General features: G+C 43.7%; 1 protein-coding gene across 2 annotated transcripts in view; it reads left to right on the forward strand.

Annotated features, from left to right (window-relative positions):
* The window catches only part of NEK9 (NIMA related kinase 9), a 119,848-nt gene extending 100,342 nt beyond the window's left edge, over positions 1–19,506 (forward strand). For both annotated transcript variants that reach the window (XM_030213804.1, XM_030213805.1), the window contains 5 exons: positions 1,296–1,483; positions 7,442–7,585; positions 7,892–8,092; positions 12,590–12,643; positions 17,421–19,506. In XM_030213804.1, the coding sequence (XP_030069664.1) occupies positions 1,296–1,483; positions 7,442–7,585; positions 7,892–8,092; positions 12,590–12,643; positions 17,421–17,576 (743 nt within the window). In that variant the 3' untranslated portion in view covers positions 17,577–19,506. The remainder of the gene's footprint in view (positions 1–1,295; positions 1,484–7,441; positions 7,586–7,891; positions 8,093–12,589; positions 12,644–17,420) is intronic.
* Positions 19,507–20,176: the final 670 nt, after the last annotated feature.

Genomic DNA, 20,176 nt, shown 5'->3' on the forward strand with positions numbered 1-20,176 from the left:
AATGGACCGATATTTGGCAACTAAGGTTTAATCCCAAAAAATGCAGGGTCATGCACTTGGGTCGCAAGAATCTCAAGGAACAGTACAGTATAGGGGGTCAAGTGCTTCAGTGTACGAAGGAAGAGCGGGACTTGGGGATGATTGTGTCTGATGACCTTAAAGCTTCCAAACAGGTAGAAAAAGCAACGGTCAAAGCAAGAAGGATGCTTGGGTGCATAAAGAGAGGCATGACCAGCAGGAAAAAGGAGGTGATAGTGCCGTTGTATAAGTCTCTGGTGAGGCCTCTTTTGGAGTACTGCGTGCAGTTCTGGAGACCGCACCTACGGAAAGATATAAACAGGATGGAGTCGGTCCAGAGGGCAGCTACGAAATTAGTAAACGGTCTTGAAGAGAGGAGGGAGAGAGGAGACATAGTAACATAGTAGATGATGGCAGAAAAAGACCTGCATGGTCCATCCAGTGCCCAACGTTTAAATATCTCAAGGGCATTTATGTACAGGAAGAGGGCCTTTTCCAAATGAAGGAGAGCTCTGGAATGAGGGGGCATATGACAAAAATAAGAGGGAATAGGCTTAGGAGTAACCTAAGGAAGTATTATTTCACAGAAAGGGTGGTGGAGGCGTGGAATGGCCTCCCGGTGGAGGTGGTGGAGTCTAGGACTGTTCCAGAATTTAAAAAGGCATGGGATAAGCATGTGGGATCGCTTAGGAACAGGAAGAATTAGGGGTTACAGAGGATGGGCAGACTGGATAGGTCATTTGGCCTTTATCTGCCATCATGATTCTATGGAAACTAAACTGTATTCTAAACTAAAGTTAAAACTCTAAATTGGGGTTTCCTGCTTTACACTGATGTTATGGTAGACTCTAGAATAGTTCCGTGATTGCTAGCCTATGGAACTGTAATAGAGGTTTTAAATGCTAAATTAACAAAACCCTATTTCTTAAACTACCTTTGCTAAATAAGTAGAGTAACTTAAAAATAAAGACACTGAGATTACCTGTAACTCTACCTTTCCCAGGTTTAAAAGCGATTTCCCAGAAATAATTTACCAGTGAAGATTTGTCCTGCTCTGGAAGTCCTCAAAGCACCTCTTCTGGACCAAAACTGTAACCAGAAAGACCATAGTGGGAATCAAATCCACATCCCCTGCATTGAGAGCCCACAGCCCTAACCCCTAAGATTGCTAGTCATATGCCAAGCTATCTAATATTTAGTTTTTATTATTATTATTATTATTATTATTATTATTTTAATGTTATTAGTAGGTTTCCCTCTGTTCCTCTCTCTCTCAGCTGCTCAGAGCTCTACAGGAGAGGAGGAAGAGGTTGATCAGGAATCAGTTGTCTCCGAACCTAGTGGGGAATTTCGAGGAACTGTGGAGGAAGACCAGGGACTAGGTCACTTCAGTGCCATGGAAAACCTTCGCAGTAATGACACCAGTAACATGACTGACAGCTCCTGTCCCAGCTGGCTGCGTCAGGTAAGGGATCTGGGAGGGGATTGGGCTAACCTTAAGGCAAGAAAGCCATGTTAATGAAGAAATGTTTGCCAAGTCAAGGGATTGTAAAAGGGCTCAAGTGTGCAGAAGGATTTAGATTTTGAAATTTTAATTATTTGCCTTTTTCAAATCTGAACTCCAAGCAGGTACACACATTATTTCCCTGTCCAAGTGAACTTAAGTTTTACCTGTGAGAATGGAGGGTAAAGTGACTTGTCCAAGGAGAACAGATCATCAGTGGCAGAATCATGATTTGAACTCTGGCATCTCTGGTTCTTAGCCTGCTGTTCTAACCATTTGGCTGTTCACAGAGATGAATAATGAATGGATGGGTGAAGAGACCATGGTAAATGTGAGTTTGGTGGGAGATGTCCATGAGGCTGGACTAATTGTAATACTACACGGAAAGTCCATGTTGAAGGAATTCCAGGACCTCTTCAGCCTATATTTTGCATTTGAGAGGAAATTTGATCCAACAACAGAATGTTATTGGGCTTGGGGTACTCACAAATCCAGCATCAGAAAACAGTTTATTTCTTTTGCCATATCTTTCTACCATATCATGGATCCTCTTTTGAACCTCTGCCATGGTTTCCTGACAGTTTTTGTGCTTTGGCGCTGGGGTCATTCTGCCATATATAAAACCCCCTTGTCTTTGGGCCAATCAACATTTCACAATCATGCTCATAGACTATAATTTTATAAGGGTCTTTCTCTCTCAAAACATCATACACACCATGCTGACAGACACTGGAGAAAGGATAAGTCCACTTCCTCCCTTTTTACAAACAATGTTACAACCACTAAAGTAAGCACAGAAAGCTTACTATTCTAAGCAAATTCTTCAGGCAGTTAATAAACCTAAAACCTTTTCCATTCTCGCAAAATTGATTTCTCGCAATGACTCACTTCACCCTGATTGCCCCAGTGCTCAAGACCTGGCCATCTCCTTTATCTCTAAGGTGAACACACTGCATCAGAAATGTAACTTGTTTTCCTCATCCATTTCCTTCTCTTTCACTCATGCCATGACATCTACTGCCATCTCCCCCTTTCCTACGCCTATAAACGACCCATTACAATACTACCTCCAATAAGGCTTCTCCCAGTCATCCCCATGTTCCTTCATGCCAGTGGTCCTCGTTTAACCTAGCCAGCTGCAGAACCACTTGTGCCTTAGATCTTATTCCATTCTTCTGTGGTTTTATGCCTTACCATGCCCTGCTTCTTCTGGCACTTACAATGATTATAACATGTCTTTCATCAGCAAAAACATCAAAACATTGGATAAAATGGGTGATAAAGGAGAGCCTGTCGAACACCACAGAGAGCGTGCCAATCTCCAAACTCCCCCCCCCCCCCCAAAAAAAAAAAAAAAAACTCCATCCATTTTAACCTTGGAAGATCTATTTGTAAGAACCTTCAAACCAATTTAGTACATTACCAGCTATCCCAATACTACTCATCATATGTAATAAGAAATTGTGGTCTATCAAATCAAAAGCACTTGAGAGAGAAAACTACATAAGTGCTTGTTTTCCTGCACCCATCAATAATTTAGTCTCAGTTATTTAATGTTCCCATTACTGTCTCTGTACTATAATTAGTACGGAAACCTGATTAGAGAAGTTTAATATTCTACATAACTCATAAATATTTTGTTAATTGTAAGGGTGGAAAAGGGACTGATGTTACTGGTCTATAATTAGTTGCGTTCTTATAGGAATTTTTTGTGCTCTTTAATTATTGGAGTAAGAATTATTTCTCCCAAAGATGTTGGAAATTTACCTAGTGATATGGAGGTTAACAAATCCAGAAGTAAAACTCTAAAACAGGGCTGTGTAATCTCGGTTCTCGAGGGCTGCAATCCAGTTGGGTTTTCAGGATTTTCCAAATGAATATTTATGAGATCTGTGTGCATGCACTGTCTCCATTGTAAGCAGATACATCTCATGCATATTCATTGGGGAAATCATAAATATCCAGCCTAGCGAGGGCTGAATTGGACACCCCTACTCTAAAACTTGTTGGCGCTTCTTTCAAAAACTGGGTTGAAAAGGTTTCCAACAAACATTGGGACCCTGCAAATTTCCTAATTAACCTATCCATTTTTGACCATTGAACGATATTGAAATCAGCTGGAGTGGTATCTCTGGGTTCTGTATTTGATTTTCAAGTTCTATATCTATCACCACAAATTGAACACAATTGTTTTCTATTTTTGTTTTAAACTAATCAGCCAATTGATGCATCGAGCAGTTTCTCCTCATGCATTGAGCATATCCTTAATGTCTGATAGTGATTCACTAATTGGTCATGAAGTTTTTTGTATTAGGAATGTCTCTTAACCTGGAATAATAATTTTTCTTAGCATATGTTTCATTTTGTATTCAGTTATAGCTATTCTCAAAAACTTATATTCATTTTTATTTTTCTTTTGCCATTTTCTCTCTAATTTCCTACAGATTTGTTTTAATTTTAATAATTCAGTATTAAATCATTTATTACTTATCCTTCTCAATTTCTCTTCCACTTATTTTGTATCTATTTCATCCAAAATCCATTCACTAATTTTATTCCAGTTGTTCATCAGTGTGAGTGAATCTTTACTCTCGCTATTGAGACAATTCTACTTTCATCCAATATTGGTTCTGATCTGTTTCATTGTCACCATTTGCTTCCATTTAATAGTAAATTCTAACAAAATTGGGGACCATGTTATATCTTAAAAATTTAAATTATGTGAAGAATTACTGGTAAAAGCAGTTGGTTCTAATTAATGACCTTTATTACTTGTCACTTGAGTTGGAGGCAGTTGAAAGTCCAAAGTGTCTTACCTTAGGATCATTAAAAAGTTCTAAAATCTCCCATTAATAAATTGTGAGCCAAACTTAGTACATTTTTAGCCAAAAAATCATAAAAAAACATGTGCTAAAGACCATTTACCTAGAAAGTAGTAAAATAAAATACAATTTAATGGATCTGACAAGCCAATATTTCCAAAGTTGGTGAACTAAATGATTCCATCAGGCTTACTTTAAAAAAAATCTTTATGAAGCAATACTATTCTCCCCCTTCCCCTTCACTCTCTCTCCCCCTCTTCCTTTCTTTTCCCTCTCTTATTCCCCCTCCTTTTTAGGTAATGTCAGGATTTTAAACCCTGGTGGACATAATTCCTTAATAATAGGATTGTCCTCTAGCTGCAGGAACATGAAGCAGGTTGATGTTCCTCAAGCCAGTCTCTAATGTGAGCTTTGTTTCCCACAGATCTAATATTTAAATATGAACACGGAATAGTTTCCCATTACATGTAATGACATTAATTAGATTAGGCATCATATCGGAACAATTTAGTAAATTTCCATTTTGCAACAAGTGGTTAGCAATAATTTTAAAACATCGACTTTCAGACAAGTCGGTATATATCCATTTGCTAAAACATCTAGCTGAGTAAGACCTATTCCCCCACCCCACCCCCAATAAAAAGATACACAATATATAAAAAGAATAACCAATCCATCTATAATAAAATACCAAATAACCTTCAGATTAATAACATTTTAACTTCAAAATGTTAGCCCCTAGTAAACTTACTAAATTTGTCACCTTGTCTTCATAAATTTAAGTAGAAGTTGTGCACGAAGGGGTGCATCCTGCCCCTTTGGTGCGACACCTCAGGAGTAGGCATTGATTTTACCTGCGAGCTGCTGATGTCACCTGATTACGCCTCGCCTGAGACAGCTCCTTGCAGATTTATCAGTAACTACTGTTCTTGGAGATTCCTTGCTATTTGTGAATTTCTCCTCCTGGTCATAGAGTATGGAGCAGTCATTTTGGCTTCAGAACATTTACTACTGGCTATGGTCAGGGAGAAGAACAAAAGATTTATTATTGATGCATGTTATTTTAACCTCTGAAGCAGCCTGTGACAGAGTGTTTGTTTTTGTTGCGTGCAGTATTTTAATCTCCTTGTATTTTTGTGGTGCACCTGCGTCTTTTCCTCCAGCAAAATTTGCAACTTTTGTGCAGCTGCCAGTATGAGAAGGTTCAACCTGAAAGGAAGATAAGACCTGACTTCTACTGTCCCCAGTCAAGGAGTGCTTTGTCCACTGGCTTGTTTGGCCTGGAACCTTAGGCTGCTCACTATCTTTGGTTCTCTTCTACTGATAAGATTTGTCAGTCTCTCGAAAGACAACCATACTCTGTTTCAAGGGATTGCCAGTGATATGTGATTTGCTGTGTGCTGAATGTGATTTTAACATGTGCTACATGTGATTTTAACATGTGCTACATGTATGGGTGAGGTTGGCATGGTATATTTGTATTTGGAATGCAGTGGAGGTGGTTATACCACATACGAGCTTGGCATATGAACAAGAGTTTTGTACTTAGGAACTTAATGTGTAATGTGGGTTAATTTCACATGTGAGATTTGATGTATATGTGAACTTTATGAAATTCTACGGATGAAGCTGGTGTTAAATTTAATGTAAAACAACAGAGGATGGGGATGATCAATGTGATGAACCAGGATAAATAACCAAGTTCTTTTATCTTCACACAAGTACTGCTGCTTGTGTTTAATAAACATCAACCAACTCAATAAAAACACTTGCTTGAAGATGGACTTAACATGGTCTGTGTTTCAGCTAACATTTCTTCATCTGGAGTCCAGTTTTTCTACATGCAACGAATACACTTTGAAATGTCACAAATAACTATACATTACATGGGGCACTTCCAGCTTAATCACCACTAGGTAACTGTAGCAGTCATGCAGGCAAAGGATTCCTGATGAAGGTGTGTTAGCCGAACCACAGACCGTTTTGAGTCCATCTTCAAGCAAGTGTTTTTATTGAGTCCGTTTGGTTATCGTCAAGCAAGCACTGCTGCATATGTTTAATAAAGGATTTGCAGCCTGACAATCAATTCCCTGTGCAGTTCCGAAACAGCGCTGGTAGAGCATGAGGAATTAACTCCCCAATGACCAACATTAACAACATGCTAATTTAGATGCGTTATTAGTGTTGTTTAGGAATTTGGATACAGAAAGTGAAAGTGCCTTGGTGCTTTGTAACTTTTACTATATGAGATGTGGGGTAAGGAATAATATATTGTAGAGGAATATATTCGAGTTATTCCCCAAGTTTTCCACGTCATCACTGTGACCCCTGACGCAGGTGCTAGTCACCGAAACACAGCCCGTGTCGGGTCTTTTTTGTCAAGGCTCATTCATTAAAGAACTGTGTTCCATTTTTAAAGGCCCGTGGTGCTGTTTTTTTTGTTTGGGTTATTAGTGTTGATCATCAGAGGGGGGAGGGGGATTGCGGAAGGACTATGCCTGGGCATGCACTCGGACACAATCCTCCCACACTTATTTGACAGGTCCGGGCTTTCAGAAGCCCGGACCTGTCAAACACAGGAAATGGAGGTCTGTGGGATCTCCTGCCCCCTATGTTGCTGTTCGGGGAGGAGACTTGGGGGGGGGGGGGGCACTAGGTCACCAGGGCCTCAGCAGCTGGGGGGTGCAATGGACCTACAAGACTGACAGTGACACTTGGGCTGCCTAGCATGGATGGGAGAGGGAAGAAGAGCCTTAACCCTAATGGCAGCGCAGAGCTGGCGTAGTGTTAAGGCACTATTCAGCCTCTAAGATCAGAGCACAGTGCTCTCTGTGGTAACCGGACACCCTCTGATTATCAGTGCTGTGTAAATGCGAGCGCTAGTCCAGCATTAGTGGCCTGTAGTGCCCACATTTACTTTTGATCATCAGGGCCTTGGTTATTTATCCTGGCTCACCACATTGGTCTGATTTCTGTGGGAGTGTTTGGTTTTCTCCTTTTTGGGTTAAATTTAACATGCCAATCTCTTAAATTTTATGAACATTGGTGTAGTTAATGTATTGCCAGGCTGCTGAGCTGTTTTTCTTGGTTCCTGCAGGAGCTAGAGAATGCAGAATTTATCCCTATGCCTGACAGCTCCTCTCTCACCAGCATGGAGTCCTCACCTTTCCAGCAGCTGCAGGCATTGAGAGCCACTCCTGAAATAGCTGCGCAGTATAAGAAGCCCTGTGAGGAAACATCGGTAAAACATGCAACTCGAAAGATCTGAGAAGTTCATACAGGAGACTGGGGCTCAGGGTTCTGAGGGATGGGGTGAGGCATTGAAGAATAGGATAGTTGATGGGATGAAGGGGAAAGCTGTATTGAACATTGAGCAGAAAGAGAGACATATTTGAAGGGACTTGGGGGGCATTTAATTTATGCAAAAGCTTTACCTCTTGTGTGCTGCATCCCACCTTCCTTTCCAACTTCTGTCATAAGTCTGTCCCTCTTCCCTTTATTTCTCCTCTCTTTCTAAGTCTCTTCTTTACATACTTCTTATGCATAGGTCAGCTTTGACTTGGACTCTGCCTGTGTGAGGAAGGTGTCGGCTGCTGCCTGTGTTTGCAGCTCGCTGAAGGCAGAGGTGCAGCGACTCCAGGGAATGGTAATGCAGTGTTTATCGCAACAGCAGCAGCTGCAGCAGGAGAACCTCCGTCTCTCTATGGAACTCTGCAGGCTAAACCAAGAAGCTGAAGAAGCAAAGTGGGTGAGTTATAGGGCTGTGGGATATGGTCCTAGATTCATGGTGCCTCAAGTGAACGCCCAGCTGAAGAAGTCTGCTGCAGTGAAGGGAAGGGGACACACTGCAAATCAATCCTTGTCACACATACCGGTGCCTTCCAATTAGCAGTAAGTAGGTAACATTAAAACTTGATATTTTTATCATACTAGTCCACTGGTTCCAAAACTTGTCTTAGAGGACCCACAGCCTGTCAGCTTTTCAGAATATTAGCAGTTCAGTGCCACCATCCCATGCACATTCGTTGTGGATATTTTGAAAACCCATCTGGCTGGGGGTCCTCCACATAGGTTTGGAAACAGACAGATACCAAAGAAGATGTAAGCTACACCATACAGCTTGGCTGCATTGAGAAAGGCATCACCAGTAGAAAGAAGGTGATAATTTTGCATTGGTGAGACCACGCTTGGAGTACTGTCAACAAAGACTAAGCAGTTCAAAGGAAAGTAACCAAAATGATATGGGGTCTGCTCCAAAAGACATATGAGAAGCCCTGGAGGACAGGAGAAATAGGGAAAATACTTCAATGGTATAAACAAACATTTTCCAAAAATGGATAGACTAGAACTAGAGGAAATCAAATGAAGCTGCAAGGGTGGGGGGAGGAATTGAAAAGCAACATCTGGAAATACTTATTCACAGAGAGGGTGATGGATGCTGGAATGCTGTTCTGCGGGAGCTGTTGAGGATGAAAGCAGTGAACGAAATCAAAAAGACATGGGATATACGTAGAGGATCCCCAAAGTGGAAGAGAACATAATCTATATTGAATTAACACCCTTCAAGCAAATTCAGTAGCCTCAGAACCCTGTATCTAGTGCTTGCAAAAACTTCCAAATGTGAAAAGTGCAAAATGTTTCAAAATGGAAAATGTGAAAATTTATCTTATATTCTCTCATATGAAAAGTCTACATGGTCCCACCAATGGTGGCCAGCATTTCGCTTATTTGCTGCTTCAGGGTATTAGGGACCATTCTGCAAATAATAAAAAAAAAAGTGTTTCAAAAAATATATTCTACTAAGCAAACTCTAAGCAAATGTGAGTTGCAGCTTACTTTCTCCGAGGACAAGCAGGCTGCTTGTTCTCACTGATGGGTGACGTCCGCGGCAGCCCCCCAAATCAGAGATCTTCCCTAGCAAAGACGTTTGCTAGGCCTCGCGCACGCACATCGTGCATGTGCGACCGTCTTCCCGCCCGAACTCGCTTGTGTTTGTCAGTCTCTTTTTTTTTCCCGCGCTCGGGACGGCTGTGTTTTCCGTCGTTCTGTGCCCTCAGGAGACCCACACGCTTTCCCTTCATTCTTCCGTTTCGGAAGTCTTCTTTTGTTATCCTTCACGTGTTCAACAAAAAAAAAAAAAAAAAATTGTTTCCTTTATTTTTCAGTTCAATAAATGTGTGGTAAGGTGAATGAGTGCTGTCCTTTTTCCCTTTTCTTGCGTGCCCCCCATTTGATCAAAGCACCCCTCACCACTGCTTTCAGTGCATCCCATAATACCCCATCTGTTACCTCCCCATTATCGTTAGAATGACAAAATTCTTTAATATTGAGCTTAATCTCTTCCCTTATTTTCTCATCCCCTAGTAGTCATTAAGTCTCCAATAGCCCTGCCGCTTGCTGTGGCCCAACCTGGTAAGCCTAATCCACATTGGAGCGTGATCTGAGATTTGAATAGTCCCTGTCTCAGCCTCCTCCACCATATGCCAGCTGTTGCGATGGACCCATAATCCATCTATACGAGTATTTGATTGTGCCGCATAGGAGTAAAAGGTGTAATTGCACTGCACTCCATGTAACAGCCTCCAACAATCTACCACCTCTACTGCTCGCAAAAATTGTAGCAGTTCTTTACGACTAGGGCCACTATGGTGCTCCCCTCCCAGTGGAATGGTCTAGGCATGCATCAGGGGTGACATTAAAGTCACCTGTCCCCCAATAGATCCCTGGAGCTCCCCTAACAAGGTTTGGAAAAATCTCCTCTGACCCGTGTTCGGAGCATATAAATTAATCAAGGTAAGCTCTTTGCCCTGCAGTACTCCTCTTAAAGCCACACATCTTCCACTTGAGTCCCGAAACTCCTGTTGAATTACAAACCCACAACTCTGCCTTATTAGAATAGCCACTGCCCCCATCCGCTTAGCTCCCCCTCCCTGGTGAACCACTACTTCCCGGAAAGGGCTATGACGTAACATATGGGCATCTCGCAGTCTTAAGTGCGTTTCTTGTAAAAATGTCACATCCCACTTCAATCTGTTCAACTCCTTGAATACCCTACTACGCTTCCCCTGATTGTTGAGCCTGTTTACATTCCAAGTTCCCACCAAAAGTAATTCTCCCGCCCCTCCTCCCTTTCCTTCCCCTTGTCCCCCTACCCTGTGCCCTAAATTGCTTCCCAAAGTATACCCCTGACTGACCCCTTTTTTATGATCTTGTCCTCCCTGTCCCTTCCCCACCCTTTTGCTGATCTCTGCCCTGTCAGATCAGCCATCCCAAGAGGAGCAAAGTCACTCTCCCGGAGGCTTGAACTTTCTCAAACCAATTCCCGAAATCCCCCCTACATGTAGCCCTCCTCTGCTTCCTCCCCACATACACAACCCCTCAACTCTTGCCATACAATCCTCCATTCCTCCCAACCCCATCCCATTTGTGCATGCATTACCCATAGTGCCCCATAATTATTCCAATCTCGCCAACTGCACTCTGCAATCACCCAACATTAACCAACCTCCAACGCTCCCCCCCCTTCCCCCATGTCCATTTCTAATCACCATAGTGGAGCTACTCTCTGGGAACTTCTTATCTGCACAATGTCCTCAATGAACTAGAAGATCTTCAAATAGTCCTCGATAATCAGGATATGACTTCTTCCCACGATCCACCACTCGCTGCCATGCTGAATCTGCTCTGGGCGTCATGGTGGCCACCAGTTGCTTTATCTGTTCAGGAATCCCAATACATCCCAAAGAGCTCAATGCTGACCATGCTTCATCCAGGGTCTTCACTTTGCGTGATTTCCCTTCCACAGTTAGCCACATCATAAATGGAACGAGCCACCTGTAACGGATCCCCTTTGATCTCATAAACTCTGTGACCTCTCGAAAAGATCTGCGTTTTTGTGATGTAATCCATGCCAAGTCCTGGTACACTCCAATCTTACAGTTCTTCCAAAGGATCTCCTTCTGCCTTGCTTTAGTTAGGATCCGCTCTTTGGTGGGGTAATCTGTGAAACACACCACAATGTCTCTCGGGTTAGAATCTCGTTGGGGGCCTGCAGCTCAATGTGCTCTTTGAATGCGGATTTCCAGCTGTTGGGTCTCGCCATCTGGATTCAGTATATGCAGGCACAGCTCACGTATTACTGCCTCACAATTGCTAAAGATATCCATTTCTGGAATCCACTTAAATCTCAAATTGCATCTCCGAGACCTATTTTCCAGGTCTTCCACCTGCTCTTTAAGCTGCTGTATTTCTGCAGTGTCTGTAGTCACAGTTTTGTGACGTTTTCCTATATCTGTTTTAAGAGTCCCGATCCAGTCTTCCACCTCGCTTATACGGGTCCCCATTTCTCCAGTTTCGGCTTTGATAATCTTTGTGTGTTTTGTGCCAGATCAGCTTTCAGGTCCTGGAACCAGCCCACCACATCTGACTTAGTTATCTCGCCAGCTCCCTCTATACCTTCATTACAATGTTCTTCTTCAGAGTCAGAGGGGATCGATGCCACCTTTTTTCCTTCAGCCCTGGCCCCACAGGATCCAGCTTCGATTTCTCACGCTGTTCCGCCGTGTATCGAAATCTTTCCAAACTCTTTTCGGCGGCATGACTCTGGGACCTCACCCCCACCACTCTGACCTTGGCGAACTCGGCAAAATCTTGGGAATTGCTTTAATTTCTATTTGCCCCAGCAGAGCCACGCTATTCAGCTGCCATCCCGGTCAGTGATGTCACTTCCTCCCTTTACTATGTATTTTTGCCTCCAATGCAATCTTCATAATCTCTCTATGGGCTTTTACTTGTCTGGGGGTTGTGTTCGCCCAGTCCCAACAATCCTAGTTGAGATTCAATAAACAAATTATCCACATGGGAAGCAATTTTAAAACCCATTTGTGTGCACAAAGCAGTGCTTTCTGTGTGAAAATAAGTATTTATAAGGTTGTGCATCCTATGTCTGCTTCAAGCTACATGCATACAGCCTATATATGTATAACATTACCCAAACTGAGAGGGGCCGTACTGGGGAGAATTTTCCATTTTGTATACATATAAGAGAATATGCTTGTAAATTAACTTGGACATTTGTTAAAGCAAGAGCAGCTACTTAAATTCCTTGGAATAATTTTCAACATGGAAATAAATGCATATACTTTAATTTTGAAAATTCACCATTCCTCCACAGGGATATATATATATATCCACAGATTCTTAATGCATCTTATAAAACTGTCCACTTAATGTGATATATCCACAGCTGAGCCAGACGGTCAAGAAGCAAGGGGAAAAGATCCAGCTTCTGCAGAAACAGGTGAGGGGGAAGAGGATGTAGTCCAGCTCATGCATACAAGAGGTGAGGAGGGAAGGCATGTAATCCTATTGCTGCATAAAGAGGGGGAGGGGAGAACAGTCCAACTGCTGCATAAAAGAGGTGAGGGGGAGGGGAATCCAGTGCAACTGCTGCATAAAAGAGGGGAGCGGGAGGGGAATCCAGTGCAGCTGCTGCATAAAAGAGGGGAGCGGGAGGGGAATCCAGTGCAACTGCTGCATAAAAGAGGGGAGCGGGAGGGGAATCCAGTGCAACTGCTGCATAAAAGAGGGAGGGGGAGGGGAATCCAGTGCAACTGCTGCATAAAAGAGGGGGAGGGGAATCCAGTGCAACTGCTGCATAAAAGAGGTGAGGGTGGGGAATCCAGTGCAACTGCTGCATAAAAGAGGGGAGCGGGAGGGGAATCCAGTGCAACTGCTGCATAAAAGAGGGGAGCGGGAGGGGAATCCAGTGCAACTGCTGCATAAAAGAGGGAGGGGAGGAGAATCCAGTGCAACTGCTGCATAAAAGAGGGAGGGGGAGGGGAATCCAGTGCAACTGCTGCATAAAAGAGGTGAGGGTGGGGAATCCAGTGCAACTGCTGCATAAAAGAGGGGGGGGAGGGGAATCCAGTGCAACTGCTGCATAAAAGAGGGGAGGGGGAGGGGAATCCAGTGCAACTGCTGCATAAAAGAGGGGAGGGGAATCCAGTGCAACTGCTTCATAATAGAGGTGAGGGAGGAAGGGAATCCAGTGGAAGTGCTGCATAAAACAGGTGTGGGGGAAGGGAAAGCGAATATACTTACCTGTATTAGGTATTCTCCGAGGACATCAGGCCTTATGTTCTCACAGTTTGGTAACGTGGCACCACTTTGCCTGGTCCAGAGCTTATAACAAGCTTTACAGAGCTTTGTAGAGTACAAGACATGCTCCACCACTTGTGTGCGAGTGCCTTCCCGCCTGCTGCAAGGGTGCGGTTACCGCAGTTAAATACTACAGCATAAAAAGAAAAAAACAGGAGACAAACTCCTAGGGGAGGTGGGAGGGATTACAAGAATATAAGGCCTGCTGTCATCGGAGAATACCTGCTACAGGGGTAAGTATCTTCGCTTTCTCCGAGGACATGCAGGCTATTAATTCTCACAATTCGGGTATCCCTAGCATCCGGGCTCACCGAAAATAATAAACATGGCCAATTGGGCCTTGCAACGGTGAGGACATATCTCAGATTAACCTGAAACTATATATAAACTGAGTGACAGTGCAACCTGGAACAGAATAAAATGTTCTAAGGGGGTGGAATTGGATTCTAGACCCCAAACGGATTCTGCAACACTGCCTGAACTGACTGTCGCATCGGGTATCCCGCTCAAAGCAGTAATGAGATGTGAATGTGTGGACTGAAGACCACGTCGCAGCCTTGCAAATTTCTTCAGTGGAGGCTGACCACAAGTGGGCTACTGACGCTGCCGTGGCTCTGATGTTGTGAGCCTTGACATGACCCTCCAGTGGCAGCCCAGCCTGGGCATAAGTGAAAGAAATGCAATCTGCCAGCCAGAGATTTTGCATTTCCTGATGGTGTTCCCCCCCCCCCCCCAATCCTGTTGGGATCTAAAGAAACAAAAAGTTAGGTGGGCTGTCTAGGGGGCCCTCTCTGCTCCATGTAGTAGGCCAATGCTCTCTTGCAGTCCAAGATGTGCAAAGTGCTTTCACTAGGATGAGCATGAGGTCAGGGAAAGAATGTTGGCAAAACAATCGACTGGTTCCGATGAAACTCCGACACAACCTTTGGAAGGAATTTGGGGTGCATGTGGAGGACTACTCTGAGAGTTGCATGGGAACAGAAATTAACTTGTCCCTGTGGGGAATCTAACTCATCCCCGCCGCAAGTAATCTCGCCCTCCCAGCTCCCGGCCTGCCCAGCCCTTGTCGTGCCGCAGTCACCTTGACACCCCCCTCCCCAAGAAAGCCACATTCTACAAGCAGTAAAACTGGTAAAAGTAACATAAATCATTTTCTTCTGCAGGATCCAAAGCAGTCCAAAACAAGTAAAGTTGGAAACAACACAGTTTATACTTAATTGTTCTACCCATAGGATTCATCTTTGGGTTTAAAAAGCAAAAGCGTGTAAGGACTGGATAAACAAAGCAAAGTTTAAAGCAAATGCCTGTGTGGAACTTGGTAGCAGTAATAAAATAGTGATGGAATATTCACATAGCAAGAAGCCTGAGGTAAAAGATTTATTTTCCACTGAACATAATTAACTTCGTATAAACTTGGCAGCTAATAGAAAGGCAAGTACATTTTTATAATATACCACTGCAATCCACAAAACAAAAGGAGCAAATTCCCATATGCCTTCTTTTTCTTTTAAACATGAAGTAGGCTGAAACCTGGGAGCATTTAAAATCTTTTTTTTTTTTCCCTGTGCCTACATTAATGCGAGATATAAATGTAATAACTAAGTAAATAGAAACTCTGAATGTTGAGCACCTGATGTCTGTTTTAGTGGCCCATTATCAGGAGAAAAAATTTTCTCCTGTATAACATGTATATAACAGTGCTAGGGTGTCCCTTTAACCAGCTCCTCCAAATGACACACTGATTACAATTTATGAATAACGTTTACCTATGAAAAGCTGTTCTGTTGTTATATTTCCTCTGTGTACATCCGTATGCTGCACAAGTCGGTATGTTTGAAAATATAGGTGAGGTTAAATAAAAATGCTACCAACAGTAGAGAACGACAACGTGGATGCAGCAGCTCATAGGTTTGTTTGCTTTGTTTTGAGTGTACGGTGATGACGGCTGTGTGAGGAAGGGGAAACAGAGACTACCCTAACATGCTTCAACTCCCACCCACACACAACACCATCCATCCACCTCTCCTCCAGCTGTGGATGTGCTCCCTGCACATACCTCGGATCACCCTGGTGGTCTAGCGGCCTGCTTTGGGGCAGGAAAGGTCCCCACGTTTTCCTGCCCGCTGCCGCTGATCCTCTCGCTGCCACCACTTGTTTAATATGGCTGCCGAGACTTCAAGCAGTGGCCTCGCTTGGTCTCGGCAGCCATTTTAAACAAGCGGTAAGAGTATCAGCGGCAACAGGCAGGAAAGCATGGGAACCTTTCCTGCCCCTGAAGCAAGCCACTATACCACCAGGGTAATCTGAGTAGTTCTGCCCTGTTCTTTCCCTTTAGCAGTTCCTTTTTCCCCTTGAGGGTTGTGGGGCCAGTTTGTGTATTCCTTAGGTAGTTCTCCCTTTCCCTTTGTGGGCTGTAGGTACAGCCTTGGTCCCTTGGGTGCTGATTGGTTCAGCCTAGAGTATATTCCTATAGTTGGTTTCCTTTTTCCCCGAGTGCTGTGTTGTTTAAGCCTAGAGTGTTTCTTTCTGGGGCTTCCTGTATTCTTGTTCGCCTGTGGTACAGCTTTGTTTTCCTGTAGAGGCTTCTATCTCTCACCCTTTTCTTTGTGGCTTTACCTTTCACTGTGTCCGCTGCAGTTCCGTGTGGAACCCTTGTTGTTCTTTCTCCCTTCCCAGAGTGTGACTCTGTTCCCGGTCGGCCGTGAGGCCCGCTTGCTTGGTCTCTGCGTGAGTGGATATGACAATGCATTCAGGTGGGCCTCACGGCCTATCCAGAGATAGGCCGTGAGGCCCACCTGAATGCTCTATCTTCCCCTTTCTGGTGGTGCTTGTTATTGGCTGTTGTGAGTGTGCGGGGCTTGGTGGCTGGGGTGGTGCATAGTGCCTGTTCGGTCTACCCTAGTCCTTGACCTAAATCCTATACTAGGCCTCGGCCTGGGCTCAAGGGCTCATGTCCAGAATAACAGCTTTAGTGGACATGGAAGGAAAAACTTCCAAAGCCAAATCAAAAGACACAATGGTGCCTGAAAAAAGGGGCAAGGCACCAACATCATGTGAAAGATTGAACCAGAGTCTAGGCAAGTCATAGAAAATAAAGGAAACTTAAAAACTGGCAAAAAGAATTAAAAATATACAGTAAGAGAAGGGGACAAAGGCCTGAACAAGGCACAGCAACAAATCACAAAAAAAAAGCTGAAAAGGCACCTAAAAAGAAGCTCTTCTGAACTGGGAGTGAAGAGAAACTACAGACACAGTCTTATCCTCACAGCGGTAGAAAAACCACACCCTCGTTGCAGGTAGGAGGGCACTCACACATGCGTGGTGGAGCGTGTCATACACTCCACAAAGCTCTGTAAAGTTTGTTATAAGCTCTGGACCGGGCATGCCGCATTACCCAATTGTGAGAATTAATGGCCTGCTTGTCCTCGGAGAATCCAGTCTAACTGCTGCATAAAACAAGGGAGGGTGAGGGGGATCCAGTCCAGCTGCTGCATAATAGAGGTGAGAGAGGAAGGGAATGCAGTCCAGTTGCAGCAGAAACAGAAGGTGGGAATCAAAGTTGTTGCAAAGGGCATGTAAAAAAAAAAAAAAAGGGCGACTGCAAAGATAGCAAGCCTGGGGTTTGTGCTCCATGCCACCCTTTTCAGTAAATCTATGAATCTGCAAGCATGCAAGTTGAGTAGGGAGAGATCAGCTTTCAGTGCAAATCTTCACCTGGTGCTCCTTATAGTTCAATGATTTCCTTGGTGGGGGGGGGATGATCCAGCCGCTGCAGGGAGGGTATATGATAAATGGGGATGTTCGGCAGTTGGTGCATTTTCTTCACAGATGAGTAAATTGGGGGGTAAAGGAATTTGTGGGTCTTTTCTCTGGATGGAGTTGAGGCTGAAGTAGTATTCTGCTTTATCTTAAAACAGTTGCAGTCCTGTTTCAGGGGTAGTCGTACCACAGCACTGAGTTCTGACAACTCTAAAGAAGATGTTGAGGTGGTTCCTAAACCAGATTTGGATGCAGAATCTTGGTGTTTCCTTGGAACTGATTCTTGTCGGGCAGGGCCAGGCCCTGAAGTCTAAAGCTTGCGCACTCCAAGCAGTATACTAACTGAATACAGAGAACCTTGTCATGCTTCAGTTCACTGATGGCAAGGAGGAGCAGATCCGTGTCGAGCTTCAAAGGCTGACTGGAGGTGCTGCCCTCAGTATCTGGGTGGAAGAAGCTGCCAGTGGTGTGGCAGATGACCGTTTCTCCTCCAGCATCATTTCTTCACCAGGACAAGTTCTAAGCATTGCAGCATGATGATAAATGAAGGCGCACAGGACAGCATGTTCTTAAAAAAATCATTCTAAAAGGACCCATCACATGAGATAAGACGTCTGTTTTCACCAGAATTATGGCAAGGAACTGAAGATTTTTGGCCAATTCTGTGTGTGTGTGGGGGGGGGTGGTTCCCCTCCCCTGAGGTGATTCAGGCAGACACCATACTAATCAACTAGCATTGGAATTTATGTATTGTCATCCTAAATTTAGGTAGAATGCCCTGGAATCCTTAACGTCCACAGGCTGGACATGGGCTTGAATTTAATGTCTCATCTGTTAGGTGGAACTTCTTGCATTGTCATATCCCTCATGCCATGCTGAAGCACCAGGTTGGTACTGGCTCAGATGAAAATGTGTCCCCTAAAACTGCTAGGACAGTTGAGTCAGAGAGGAAGTATGTCCCATAATACTGCTATCTCAGTACTGGTTCAGGTCAAGAATGTCCTTCCCCAACACCATGCTGAGATACTGGTCGCTACTGGACCAGAGGGGAAGCGTGCCCCTCAGTACTATGTAGTAGCTCAGATGGGAGAGCTCTGTACTGAGCAATCCCAACTCCCAGTTTTCTGAGCTTTAAAAGGGCTGGCATCCATGCTGGCCCACCCTGCCCTTTACTCAAGCCTCTTTTTATTATATCCACAATAACCCTTCCTGTTTTCATATGTGTGTATGTTTGTCTCCTCAGAAGAGTTTGCTCCTATTTCTATCTGTAAATCTAGGCTTGATTTACAGGGTGTCAGTTGATATGAAAGATTAAGTACAGGCTTAAAATAAGGATCATAAATATAAACACTAAAAAGGAGAACTCTGTGAATGTGAAATTTTCTGTTGTGGTGAAAAGGGTGTTATGGGTTTGCAGGATCTTTTATTCCTCTCCCCCTTTCTAGTTTTGGTTTTTGGGGTCTTTTTGTTTTTTTGTTGTTTATACAACCAGCTCAGTTTTCAACTATTTAGCTTCATATGAATGTGGGCCTTTCACCCCTACTTTTTATATTCCCAAACCCCTTCCAGTACAGTCAGTTCAGTGATTAGCGCAACAGTCTTCAGCTTGCGGTCATTGCACTATAGCTCCCTCTGGGGTGTGTATAACCATGGACCCATGAATTATACCATTGATCAATGACTAGCTCTACTTTTTCCTCTGGAGGCTGTGAATGCTGACCTCCACAGGATCTCCAGATCCAGCTGGCCTGGTATTTAAGCCCAGGTTCTTCCGCATGGTGCACAACACTGTTACTGAGTTTCCCTGATCAGCCTTATAGAGATTTTCAGTGTGTAGATAAAAAGAAATTATTTAATGTCAGAAAGGTGAATGAAAGAATTTTTTGCTTCAGATTCCAACTCTCTCTAGCACTGGGTAAGTCGCTTTATTTCCCTGTACCTCACTTCTGATTTACATTTTTACCATTGTCTCTAATCCTGGACATGTCATTTTATCTCTCTTTCTTATTTCTAATCTCTGTAACCATAAACAAATGTCTTGCTCCAGAGACAAGATAGATGATGTCATCCGATGGAGCCCAGCACAATGATAGATCCATGCTGTATGGGACTTGCCCTGTGCAGTGATGCCAGTTCAGCAACCTCTGTCCATGTTTTTACTGTAGTCCACCAGAAGGTTTTTTTTTGTGTGTGTGTGTCTCTGTGTTATTCCTCTTAAAAGTGAGTAAAAAAAATTATTAAAAGTTGTGTTGTGTTGCTTCCGTATCTTTTTGATCAAAGTGTTTCCTTTTTTGCATGGCCACAAACTTCACTGGCAATTGTGCATTGAGAGGCATTATGATTAGAATTCTGAACAGCAAGCCGTTTAATTATGCAGCTATTTTTCTTCTGATATCCCAGAAACAGAAGTGCTCCAGCAGCTTCAAGAAATGTGAACGGTGTGGCAGGACTCTATTGATCACCAATACACAGAGCTGGTGCCTGGCAGACCTGAACTTGAAATCACCAACTACATCAAGTGATAACTAAAAGTTTTTATGGTTATCGAGATTGAAAGGAAAGGATTCTTTTGGTTTGAGTCAAACCTCAGTGCATCGTGGGGATGCATCATTGTCTTGCCCAAAAAAGGCAAAGGATTTCTCTGTTTTGGCACTGGTGTTGAAGAATCCCAATGTGAGAACAGAGAGACATCAGTCCTCATCTGAGGACAATGCCATGGAGCAAGGGATATGTTGCACCCCTGTAGAGAGGACTGCACATCTTCAGTTACATCTGAGGGAGTCCAACTGATAACCCCACAGGCAACTCAGGAGGATAGTAACATAGTAGATGACGGCAGAAAAAGACCTGCACGGTCCATCCAGTCTGCCCAACAAGATAACTCATATTTGCTGCTTTTTGTGTATACCCTACT

The sequence above is a fragment of the Microcaecilia unicolor genome, chromosome 9 (genome assembly GCF_901765095.1).
Source record: "Microcaecilia unicolor chromosome 9, aMicUni1.1, whole genome shotgun sequence".
Classification (NCBI taxonomy): domain Eukaryota; kingdom Metazoa; phylum Chordata; class Amphibia; order Gymnophiona; family Siphonopidae; genus Microcaecilia; species Microcaecilia unicolor.